Source organism: Mus pahari, chromosome 18 (genome assembly GCF_900095145.1).
Source record: "Mus pahari chromosome 18, PAHARI_EIJ_v1.1, whole genome shotgun sequence".
Classification (NCBI taxonomy): Eukaryota; Metazoa; Chordata; class Mammalia; order Rodentia; family Muridae; genus Mus; species Mus pahari.
Window position 1 is genome coordinate 5,247,130 of NC_034607.1, and position 13,015 is coordinate 5,260,144.

At 41.9% G+C, this 13,015-nt stretch overlaps 2 protein-coding genes and 1 pseudogene across 2 annotated transcripts in view; 1 reads left to right on the forward strand and 2 right to left on the reverse strand.

The window, feature by feature from the left end:
- Positions 1-539, reverse strand: part of LOC110336019 (olfactory receptor 1361-like) — a 69,152-nt gene extending 68,613 nt beyond the window's left edge. The window contains exon 1 of the mRNA XM_021218443.1: positions 4-539. Within this exon, the coding sequence (XP_021074102.1) occupies positions 4-539 (536 nt within the window). The remainder of the gene's footprint in view (positions 1-3) is intronic.
- A 3,096-nt stretch (positions 540-3,635) lies between these two features.
- On the forward strand, positions 3,636-6,462 carry LOC110336020 (annotated as a pseudogene).
- Positions 6,463-11,786: 5,324 nt separating this feature from the next.
- On the reverse strand, positions 11,787-12,704 carry LOC110335915 (olfactory receptor 24-like). Its single transcript, XM_021218355.1, has one exon. It carries the CDS (start codon positions 12,702-12,704, stop codon positions 11,787-11,789), a length of 918 nt encoding a protein of 305 aa, XP_021074014.1.
- Between the last annotated feature and the right edge of the window lie 311 nt (positions 12,705-13,015).

The following is a 13,015-nucleotide window of genomic DNA, read 5'->3' on the forward strand; positions in this document are numbered from 1 at the left end:
GGCCTAGAATCACAGAAAAAATGAGGTATCCCTTGATTGGTATGATAATATAACTGAGAGAGCAATAAGGTACAGAACAGAGACACACAATGAGCTATTCCCCATGACCCACTGGCAAGAACTTCGCATCTCCAAGGAGTCATTAGAAGTGGGTAGAACAGTGGGTGGCAGATAGCAGCATAGCGGTCAATAGCCATGACTGCTAGAAGCAGATTATCCATGTCTGCCAAAACAGCAAAGAAGTAAAACTGAGTCAGGCATCCAGAGAATGAGATTGATCCATCTCCAGTGCACAGAGCCTCCAGCATTTTAGGGGCTGTGGTGGTGATGAAGCAAAGATCCACGAGTGAGAGCTGACTGAGGAAGAAATACATGGGGGTGTGGAGGTGGACATCAGTGCCAATAGCTAAGAGAAGTAGTAGGTTCCCTAAAATTCCCAGCAAGTAGAGAGCAAGAAAGATGCTAAAGAGGGGCTGCCTTTTCTCTGGGTCACTAGACAGTCCCATGAGGATGAAGCCAGGAGCTTGACTGCAGTTCATCCTGGGTCTTGTATTTTAAGAAGAAATTGCTGTGGTGACAATTTTCTAACTGTAGGCAAGAATTGGCACCAACACAGACTTTGTCCTTTGGCAGTGGGTATCTCTCAAAGCATAGATTGAGCAATGGAAACTAGAATAGCAAAGGGAAGGACAAGACTTACAATTCATTAAAAATGGCTCCTTAGGGAGACATAAAAACAATTTGTTGAGTCTTCCAGCAGTTCTCCTGGTGAGCAGCTATGCTATTTAACCATTGTGTTGCATGATAAAATAAGTTTCCTGTGAATATTTGTTATTTTGATTTCTTTTAAGACAGAGACTGCATATTAAGTACTTAACCTAGTGCTGTACTGAAAGTGGGATTTCATTAAATTCTCCTGTCCTTCCTCTCCACTACCCTGGTTACACCTCCTATTCAAGCAACTTTTAATTTATTACATTTTTTAAATGAATAATGTCTTTTTATTGGAGACTCAGAACAGAAACCACCCTACTATTTTCTTTATGTGTGAGTATTTACATTTTGATCCAATGTTCTTTTTATCTCTTTTGTTGTCTCTACCTGTGAGGAGCTTTTCAAATATCCCACTAGGCAGACAGACTCTCAAAAGTAGAAACATTCTTGAAGGGGTTTAACATGACGAAAATAGGCAGGGCTGAATTTGTTTCCATCACAGAGTTAATAGAATGTATAGACGGCTCTTTATAACATAGCAATTCCACTTTGGCTAAGAATGTATGAGATATAAAAATTCTTTGCACTAATTTGTTTCTTATTCATGATTGAGCTAGATTAGGTAAGAGACATGGCCACATTAATTTCTGGAGTCGGACCATATGTGTTGTAGCAAATAATGGGCTTAGTGTCTTTCATTAATCTGAACCATTAAGGACTTAGAAATTGATTGCTAAGATGTTCTTTGGTCTCCAAAATTACCCACCACAACTCAAGCAGACTCCTCTCTCAGTTTCTTGATTGCTGGGGTTATAATCATGCCTCCATGCTGATCTGAGACACTTTTTGCAAAATAAATTGTATTTTATGACATTTCTATTTTCCAGCTTACACTGAGACTAAAGAAGACTCTTTCCATTTGAATAAGAAAATTTTGAAGACTTGTTTTCAGTGTCCTCTGTTTCTACCTGTTCCCCAAAAGAATAATGCTTACTTGTGAGCTTGCTGAGTGTCCTGAGAAAGTGAGAAGAAAGCTGTATTGGGCATATGTTCTTGACCCAACTTTGCTTGCTTTTGTCCCAGATTACACATGCTAAATCGCCTTGCTTCAAGCTTTTAAACATTGTGGGACAGAGAATATAGAGACTGTGGAAACTGATTTAGATAGATTCATCACAAAGTGGAGTTATAATAACTCTTCTCTTTCCTTTAATGTGACCAGTTGTCCTGACTCAATCATGGACTGGTTTAGAAATAAATCCCATATTGGAGATTCCTATTATGAAGATAGTTTAAAATCTTTATTGGCCAGCAGACTTAACTTGGAACATAGCCTCCACATGAGAAGTAACACTTTTTCTGTTGATTCTCAAAGCTACCTCCCCCACACCAGGAGGCCAGACTTGGGTCTAATAGCTGATAATTTGCAACTGAACTGAGTGACTGGGACATCCCCACAGACACCCTTATTCCTGTTGCTTTCAACTTTGACTTTGCATTTCAAGTGGATTGGTTACCTCCAAACACATTCTCCTTCAGCAAAGTGCAGATGGCAGTGATTCATCCCTATGAAGAAATACATTGAGAACATATTGTAACTTTGGTTTGATTGGGAAAAAGGTGTGAAATGAGGTTCAGCAGCCAAAGACAGGCCACAGGTCTATAGTTTTTATTTCAACCGAAAACAGAGGCATGTCCCAAAGGCTCTGTTTTTTTCTTAATAAACACTAAAATGTCATGTTTGTGCAAATAAACACAAACAAGCTGCACATGTACTCAGAGTTTTGTTAGAAAAAGGCCAATTAGATTCAGTCCTAAGACAGGCATGGCTGCCAGCCACCATAATTTCCAGGCAAGACCAAGGAGGATAAGTAAATTTTATGGCCCAGTCCATCTGTTTTTAATAAATAAAAAGGGAACTGTATCCTTCCCCCAGTCTTGAGCAGGCTTCTCAGCCCTGGCTTGCCACAGCCAGCAAGCCCACCTAGTGTGGAGTCTTCCAATCTAGGTAAAGTCTATTGTCCTGCCACATCTACAGCTTTTGTCCAAGAAGCCACTACCTGCTGAGAGGCTGAACCAGTTTTCCTGACACTATTCTGACAAAGTAGCAATCCTGATGAAGCAATGAGATACTGGTGTGGTGGGGGATATGTTCCCCCCTTTATAACCTCAGACTCATAAGTAAACATTGGCCTTGATCAGAACTTTGTCTTGGCTCATTATTTCTCTCTCAGCCTTTTCCATCCAAAACCTCATATATCCTTTCAGGGACCCAGTAATCCCTGGCCACTGGCAGCTGCAGGTACTGAACTCAATAGCTGAAGACAACCTTGAATTCATTCCAAAATCCTATGTATCCTGGAGACTGTGTTTATAAGTTTGCACACCCAAGTATGACCTTAAACTCTAACTTGCTATTGTGATTATTATTGGTAGACCTAACTCATAAAAGTTATCCATGGAGTCTGCCAGAGGACNTGGGTTTTATTTCCAGTGCTCATGTGGCAATTAATAAGACAAGTAACACCAGTTCCAGGGTGTCAGATGACAACTTCTAGCCTCTGCTGGCACCAGGCATTCACGAGGTGAACAGACATAAATATAAGCAAAACATCAGTACACATAAAACAAAAAAATGTTTTTGTTATTTATTTTGTTTTAGAGAACATACTTATCCTAGAATATTAGGATTATTCTAGGAAACTTGACATTAAGTACTCAGTGTAGGAGAACACAGGTCAAATCTAAGCCCAGTTTCCAGGCTTAACACAGCATTGGAGATTTCCCCCATTTTCTCTGAGGTTTCACTTGTCTGTAACTCTGAAAACTTGTCAGGTACTTTTGCCTGGATACTGATGATACTTCCACAGTTCTTATTATAATTGGTTGGCAGGTACTTAAAGAATCTAAGCAGGGTTACCATGGGAAGGGTGGGGTCCTCAAGCAACTGTGCTATCCTGCAGATCTTGGTGGTTGCTTTGGCTGTTAACCAAAGAGCTACTGTTGAGTTCAGGGATCAGGGAGGAAATGACCTCTAAAGGGAGGACCCAGGATGTCTGGGCCAGATGCTCAGGATCCCTTCTCCACCTGGTCCTGAGCTCTGCTGCCTGCCCCACCCCCCAATCCACTGCTTGAGTACTGGCCCAGAGTTATCAGGGAAGGGTTCTGATATTACCCTGCTCAACCACCAGGCTCACATTCACTGCACTATTTCCACTATTTCCACACTGCCCTGTCATACCTTTGGGAGCACCAGTATATCTCTGTGGGCTACATGGACAATATGCAGTTTCAGCGCTGTGGTAGCATTGAGGAAATTCCGAGGATGGAGCCACGTGAACTTTGGATGGAGAAGGAAAGACCAGGAAGAAGGTGAAACTCAAGGTCAAGAACATTGCACAAAGTGCCAGAGCAAACCTTCAGACCCTGCTCAGCTACTACAACCAGAGTGAAGGCAGTGAGTGATCCCAGGCCTGGGTCGGACTCCTTCCTATATGTCAACCTACTGCCATGCTAGAATAGCCCTGGGTGCCAGGTTAGATGTTTGGAGTTGGGCTTCAGAGCCCTCAGAAACCTTTTACTGGTTTCACTCTCAGTTTAGTTTCAAATACTGCTGGTGGGTGGAGCCAGGGGAGGTGGTCCAGGCTGACACCCTGTTGTGGCTAGGCTCTCACATCCTGCAGTGGATAGTTTCCTGTGAGGTAGGGCCAGACATGTGCCTTCTTGGAGCCCACTATCAGGCTGCCTATGATGGCTCGGATTATATTACCCTGAATGAAGACCTGTGCTCCTGTACTGCAGTGGACATGGTGTCTCAGATCATGAAGAGCAAGTTCGAGTCAGCAGGCACAGCAGAGTACTTCAGGGCCTATGTGGAGGGAGAGTGCCTGGAGATGCTCCACAGATTCCTGAGGAATGGCAAGGAGCTCTTCAGTGAGAAGGTATGAGGTACAACTAGGGACCACTTTAGTAAGCAAAGATAACCCCTCAAACATACAAGTGAGGCTCTTGATGTCTGGGGAGGGAGGAAATACCAGATCAGCTGGAATTCTGCAGCAGGAGGAGGAAGAGTGCTACTGGCTTTCCTGATCTAACATCAGAGAGGGACTGTCCCCAGGGCTGACCCTACTTTCAAAACATTTGAATCTCTCCCAAGATTGGAAGGAGAAAACTCTCTGAGATAAGCAACCACGCACTTCCATTCAGTCTGCAGCTCATTGTGAACCATGACCTCTTTCAGGTTTGGTTCTCTGCCCACCCCCAGTGTCTTTGGAGATCACAGTCCACTGATGCTGTGTGTCTCTCTGCTCAACCTAATCAGGACTAGAGAAGGGAAATGTGAAGAGTCGTATTAGATTCTCTCTTAGGGCTTCTATTGCTACAAAGCAACACCATGACCAAAGCAAGGGGAAGAAAGGGTTGATTTGGCTTTCTCTTCCAGCACTGTTTGTCATTGAATGACATCAGGGCAGAAAGTCAAATAACTGATCTACATGGCATGGAGGGGTGCTGCTTCCTGGCTTGTACCCTATGGCTTGCTCAGCCTGCTTTCTTATAGAACCCAGGACCACCAACTCAGCGACGAAACCACCTACAATAAGTTGGACCCCACAGCATCAATCACTAATTAAGAAAATGACCTCTAGTCTTGCCTACAGTTTGATCTCATGGAGTCATTTTGTTAATGGAGATTCCCTCCTCTCATGTAACTTTAGCTTGTGTCAAGTTGACATAAAACTATCCAGTGTACTAACCCTGATTTTAGAACATTCCAAAGAATGGATCATGCTAGGTCCCTGGATCCAGGCTCCCGTATGGTGCTTGCATCCCTCATTTACCCTAATTCTGTTCATCCAGAGGATGCTCACATGATCTAAAACGACTCTCCAAAATTGTTGCATCTGCTCTCTTGACCAGCAAGGAAGATGCAACCACCAGTCCTTCTAACAGCAGTTTATTCAGCAAGCTTCTTTCTTCATCTCCCCTGAGCCCTGAGCTGCAAGCCCTTTTATACTCTCCTATCTACTCCAATCGCAGCAGGCCATATCACCTCACCAGGCGTGTGGCCTTAGCCAACCAGAAGAGCAGGAACAAATCATGGCCAAATATGGACTTGTTTACCACAAGCTCCATAGCCGACAGGCGCCATCTTTAAGGTGCAGCTTTGTGTAGCCCAGGGGAGGGGTGGTAGCCTCCTACACAAAATGAATGAAAAATGCTTGAATTTTCCAACTTTTCTCCACCCAGATCAACCAAAGGTACATTTGACCCATCATCATAGATCCGAAAGTGATGTCACCTTGAGGTGCTGTGCCCTCGGCTTCTACCCTGCTGAAATCACCCTGTCCTGGCAGAGGGATGGAGAGGACCTGACCTAGGACATGGACCTTGTGGAGATGAGGCCTTCAGGGGATGGGACCTTCCAGAAGTGGGCAGTTGTGTTGGTGCGTTCTGGAGAGGAGCAGAGATACACATGCTATGTGCACAATGAGGGGTTAACTGAGCCCGTTGCCCTGAAATGGGGTAAGGAAGAGAAGGGTAACAGAGTCAAGGACAGAAGGAGCCTAGATTAAGGTCAGGAGTGGGAACTGGGCATCATGACTCTCTCACTCCACACCTTTCCTAGGAAGGTCTTCTCAATCATCTGTACTCACTATGGTGATCATTGCTAGTCTGGTTCTCCTGGGAGGTGTGCTCACTATTGTGGTGTGCAAGAGGAGGGGTGCAGGTAAGCAAAATGTTGACTGAGTCCTTCTTCTCACCTGTGGACTCCAGGTCTTAGTTGAAATTGTCCCTGCCTCTTCTCTGAGAAGACATGTGTCCCATTATATCAAAAGACACAACAGTTTACTTTATGTTATCATTGTAATGTAATGTTTATATATGAGTATATAATATATGCTGTGTTTATAATGTAGCTATTCGCTCAGTCATGTATATATATAGGTATGTATGTATGTGTATGTATGTATGTGTTTATGTGTCCATGTGTATGTGTGTGTGTGTTTGCTTGTGTATATGTGTATGTATGTCTGTGTTTATGTGTATGTATGTGTAATACAGTCATCAGTATTATATGTCTCCCTCCATCCTCCTTATCTTTTTTTGAGATAGGATCTTACTATTTAGGTTAGATCAGCCAGCCAGTAAACTCCAGGGATTCTCCTATTTCTGCTTCCCTAGTACTGAGATTATAGATGTGAATCAACCACATGCAGATAGACTCAATATACACAGTTTAAACAACTTACATCTAAATCACAAATAACTAAATCTTAAAAGATTAAATTTCCAAAATTACAAATCTGGGAAAATATTTTTGATTCATGTAAAGACCTTTAGCTACATTTTTAGAGGTGTTTAGTTAAGGTGCATAAAGTATCAGAGAGGCCTCCATATTCATGTTTGCATGGGTATATTAATGAAAGTCACACTGATGCAGAGTTATGAACAGTTAACTAGGAAGAAATATCACAAACAAATGCGAGCCTTGCCTGAGTCTCTTTGCTGACAATCTGCTGTGCATGGGATCATGGAAAGTAAAGCCATAATCAGAGTGGAAGGTTCCTGCTGAGAACAGATCCTCCAAAATACTTTATTACACTTCCTTTATATCTCACAAGTTTTAGATCCTTCCCTGAGTCTGCAGTCCTAATTCTAGTAGCTTCCTTTGGGGTAGGATTAAGGCTTTTCATAGACTTTCATGGCCCTGCAGCCTTCCTAGACTCTTACCCACTGTTTTCTTTTCACAGGGGAAAGATACATCAGTTATACTCAGACTGCCAGTAAGTATGGTGGGATATAGATCTTGATATGAGATAAAGTAGACAGGAGCCCATGGGGGAACACAGCCAGTTCATCTTGGGATCTAATCAAGTCTCATTTGTTCTGCTACAGACAGGAACAGTGATTAAGGTTCTGATGCTTCTTTCACCATTTAGAAAGGTAAGAAGTTGCAGGGCCTAACCTGTAGCATGTGGTGGAACAAAGGATAGACCCCTGGGTTATGGGGACTCTGACACTGGGACATTTTGAGTTGAGAACTTTAGAGTATCACCTCTCCCAGGGAATAGTCTGAATTTCTTCTACTTTCTTCCCCAATATGAAAGAAAGCCCTACCTTGTATGGGATTGAGTATTACAGGATGTATTCTGATCTCTCCTTCTGTACTATGAATCCAAAGCCCTCAATATCTCTTTCTGTAGTTGGCATCTCATGGTGTGTCTCCTGACAGCACAGTGTGACAAAGTGAGCAGCTCAGGGCCTCCCTGAGGACTGAATGTCTTCCCCATACCTGTGTCTCTTCCCTTTCTCACCTGTGCCACAGGGGGACCCGGGACTTCTTCATCCCTTGTGAAACTTTAGGTTTCTATGTGCAGCTTCTTCCCTATTGAAAAATAAGGATGTAGATATAGCTTTTTTTTTTTTTTTTTTTTAACATTCTCGACAAAAGCCGTACTTCATGCTGTTAAAATTGGAAGATTTTTAACATTTGAAAGGAAATAAATCATGAAAACTCACAAACCTCATGTGTTCAATGGGCTCAGTCTTTTGTGCCTGGTTCAGGAGAAGGCTGGAGAGCAGAGTGTGGCTGGCATTTGACAGCACTACATCTTCCATGGGCTTATATGTAGTCATCTCCTCTACCCTTTATCTTCAGGGGAGGAAATTGATTTGAACCATGATGCCATGTGAGTTATCTGTAATGTTCTGAGCATTGATGAAACCACCTAGGGAATAACTAAAATGAGAAAGGGAAGAAGGACTGAGCACTGGGGACTAACAGGTTTATATTGGCAGTTATCTGAAATACAGTGGAAGGTCATATATTATTTTGTATGGATTTTTTTTAACTTTAATAATTTTAAGACTTCAGAATTTCAAGCATGTAATTTGCTTTTGAGTTTTGATGTTATAGGGTGTTAAAAATGAAATTGCTTCAAGTGTCAGTAGAGACTTTGGTGTGGGTATTATAAAATGTGTCAAGACTGTGATAGACGGCGGAGACTTTTATACTATGATATGACTACAAGGCTATGGGCTACATGGAGTGGAATGTAATAGATTGAATAAAAGTGGCCCACAAAGCTTAAGTATTTTAATGTTTGTCCCAAAATGGTAGAATTTTGTAGGAGTTTTTACCTATATAATAAATTTAATTGATTCAAATAAAAGTATAAAGGCAGGTTTATTGAGGCCAGCTTTCAGGTGGGTCCCCTGAGTTCACAGGAGAAGGTCAGTGAAGTCTCATAGCTGGGCTGAGTTAGGGGCTTTTTCTAGGGGAAGGGAGGGAGGCAGTGATATGATAGGGAGGTACTGGGGTACTTGACTTATTATGTGAATTTTAGGCCCTTATAGGGTCTTAGGTCCAGGATTAGGGGATGGCTTTGTTTAGTGTTCTATGAAGGCCTCTGGCATCAGAGGCTCCTGTTCAGAAGAGATGCAGAGGACCTCTTGGCCCATACCATCTTGGCTTTGTCCCCAAACCCCCGGTGTATCAGAACTATATGAGAAGGATTCAGATAGTAGGCCCTGTCCAGGTGGTGGCATTACATACCTGTAATCCCAGCACTCAGGAAGCAGAGGCAGGCAGATGTCCCAGTTCAAGGCCAACCTGGTCTAGAGAGCCAGCTGCAAGGTCACCATGATACACAGAGAAGTCCTGTCTTGCAAAGAAGATGAACGAGGAAGAGGAAAAAGAGGATGAAAAGGCGCAAGACTCTAGAGGCGGTTGAAGTACAAATGGCTATGAGACAGTGATTATGAGATCCCAGCAAAATTGTCAGTTAACTTGTAGTAGCTAGCTATGGTTTTTGAAGGTGACACTCTGTGGTTGATGAATAAATCTGATAGGCATTTTAAGAATGTTGCAAGTTACAAATGAAGGGGAATCTGTTTGACTAGAAAGATTATGGAGTTATAATTATATGATACAAGTACTGGATAGAATTGTCTTTAAGGGTTTTGAAATATCAGAATTATGAACTTGGTTAAACAATAAGTTTATACAAGGAAAAACTTTGAGGAAGAATAAGAGCTGAAAAAGCAGTATATTTTTCTTTTAAGGAAGTGAGTCTGGAGAGATGGCTCAGCAGTTATATACACTGACTGTTCTAGTGGAATGGGACCAGTTTTGATTGTCAGCACCCAGGAACAAGTTCAAACCATCTGTAAGTTCAGTTTCAGGGAGAGAAGGAAGCCTTCTTTGGTCCCAACATAATTGATCACTTTTACCTATGATGGTCCTGGCTTGCTCAGATACCTGAGAGGCCCAGATGACTACATTTGCTCTCTTTGTTACCTTCCTAACTGTACCATCTGGGCTGATTCTGATGTCCTATGCTCAGATTGTGGTGACTGTGCTGAGAATCCCCTCTGGGGCCAGAAGGACCAAGACCTTCTCCACATTCTCCTCTTACCTGGTTGTGGTAAAAACATTCTATGGATCTCTCATGGTCTGGTACACTGTGCACACTGCTGTCCTTATTTTGCACACTCCTCTCCAAGGTCATTGCCCTGCTCTACACAGTGGTCACCCTATTTTCAACCCTTTCATCTTCACCTTGAGGAATCAGGAGGTGCAGCAAGCACTAAAAAGGCTTCTCTACTCTAAACCAACTGAAATGTGACCTAAGAAGTAGGGCAGAGAAAATTTTCTATTTGATTGTCAGTGTCTTGATAGAAAAGTCTCTCACAATGGGCTGGCGATGGAGTAATTATGTTCTTTCTAAAAATTCCACTTTAGGTCTCCTGATCTGTGCTCAGGGGGAAGAGGGGAAGATAGTAGTTAAAAAATTTTCTCATGTTAGTTTAAAAGATTAGGGGAATTACTGTGAGTTGCTCACTGAATACAACATAGTACATTGAGATGATCATCACACTGTAAAGATGTGTCCTGAACTGCCATTCTGTAGCCCATTGCTGTATACAGCACTGGTGCTAATGACTAATGAAGACATAACTATACAAACAAAATACCAATATAAACATCAATCTAGAAGAGTGCTCGTCTATATTATTGTGGTATGACATTAGTAGTGTTCTTTCCTAGATTAGGTCTGAGCACGGAACTTGATGGTCCCACAAAATTTGCTTTCCCACAAAATGATGGGTCATAAGCAACTCTACACACACACACACACACACACACACACACACACACACACACACACACACAGTATCCAGAGCAATAAATTATTTTAAAAGGAAATCTATAAAATACTCTCCATTAAAAGATGGAATAAAATTGTGTTCTTTCTCATCTTGCTCCTTTTGACCTGGGTTACTGTTAGACTCATCTGCTTCCTGACCTGTTACTTGCGATTTAACTTCTGTGAACTCTAAAGTTCTCTTTAACATGATTTGTCAGTGGTTTCCAGGTTCAGCTGAAGGAAGGATATTAGAGAAAGACCAAAATATTTAAATTCACTATATCTCCCAAACATGAGATGCAGTAAAACCTTTTAAGATATGAGGGGCTGTTGTTACTAAATCACTGGTAGGAATTCTAATAATTATCACATGATTGTAGTGATAGCAGTAGATATTCATGCATCAGAAATATGAACATAAGTAGGCAGAGAATAACAAGCCCAACATAGTATTTTTTTTCCTGTCGATCATTTTATTTGTTACTTTTCTTGTTGCATTACCAAAACATGTACCAAGCAATTTAGGAATGAAAGATTAATTTTATTCATGCTTTGAAGGATACAAGACACTAGGATGAGTAAAGCACAGAAGGAAGATAGGGCTACATTGCATCTGCGATCAACAAGGAAAAATAGATGAATCATGATAGCAAGCCTGTTTTATTTTTATTTTTTTAATTTTTCCCTTTATCATTCCAGGATAATTCTATGGAAATAATGGTGCTACCGACATTCAATGTGGATCTTTTCTGTTCAGTGGAATTCTTCAGAGACATCTTCACAGAAATTGCCAGATTTGTGTTCAATGTGGTTCTTAAGCCATAGTAATAATGTAATTCTCCCATGAGCCATTGTGTTAAGTGACTCACCTTGCATGATGTGGGGTGGGATCCTTCCTGACAGATGGTCCTATTACTGGGACTACTCCATGTTTAGGATTCTTCTCAATGAACTCTTAACATCCTTGTTTCTCAGACTATAAATGAAGGGATTCAGAGTGGGAGTTACCAGGGTATACATGACAGCAACTACCACCTCCTCAGAGGAATGAGAACTAGATATGGGCTTCAGGTAGGTAGCAAAGACTGTGCTGTAGAAAAGGAAAAGTACAGAGAGGTGGGAACTGCATGTGGACAATGCTTTCCTTTTCCCCTGTGCTGATGGAACCTTAGCCACAGCATAAAAAATACAACCATAAGAACTTACAATGCAGAGAACTACACTGATTCCTATAACTCCAACCAAAATTATCATCAGGATTTCATTGAGGTGAGTATCTGAGCAGGAAAGCAATAAGAGAGGCCCAAATTCACAGAAGAAATGAGGAATCTCTTGATTGGTACGAAAGTACAATGGAGAAAGCAACAAAGTATGGGTCAGAGACAAACAATTAGTTACTCCCCATGACCCACCGACCAGAATGCCACATCTAAAAGGAGTCATGAGAACTGAGTAGTGCAGTGGGTGGCAGATAGCAGCATAGCGGTCAATAGCCATGACTGCTAGAAGCAGGTTATCCATGTCAACAAAAACAGCAAAGAAGTAAAACTGAGTCAGGCATCCAAAAAATGAGATCGATCCATCTCCAGTCCACAGAGACTCCAGCGTTTTAGGGGCTGTGGTGGTGATGAAACAAAGATCCATGAGTGAGAGCTGACTGAGGAAGAAATACATGGGGGTGTGGAGGTGGACATCAGTGCCAATAGCTAAGAGAAGTAGTAGGTTCCCTAAAAGTCCCAGCAAGTAGAGAGCAAGAAAGATGTTAAAGAGGGGCTGCCTTTTCTCTGGATCACTAGACAGTCCCATGAGGATGAAGCCAGGAGCTTGACTGCAGTTCATCCTGGGTCTTGTATTTTAAGAAGAAATTGTTATGGAGACAATTTTCTAACTGTAGCAAGAATTGGCAGCAACCCAGACTTTGTCCTTTGTCAGTGGGTCTCTCTCACAGCATAGATTGAGCAATGGAATCTAGAATAGCAAAGGGAAGGACAAGACTTACAATTCATTAAAAATTGCTCCTTAGGGAGACATTAAAGCAATCTCTTGAGTCTTCCAGCAGTTCTCCTGGTGAGCAGCTATGCTATTTAACCATTGTGTTGCATGATAAAATAAGTTTCCTGTGAATATTTGTTATTTTGATTTCATTTAAG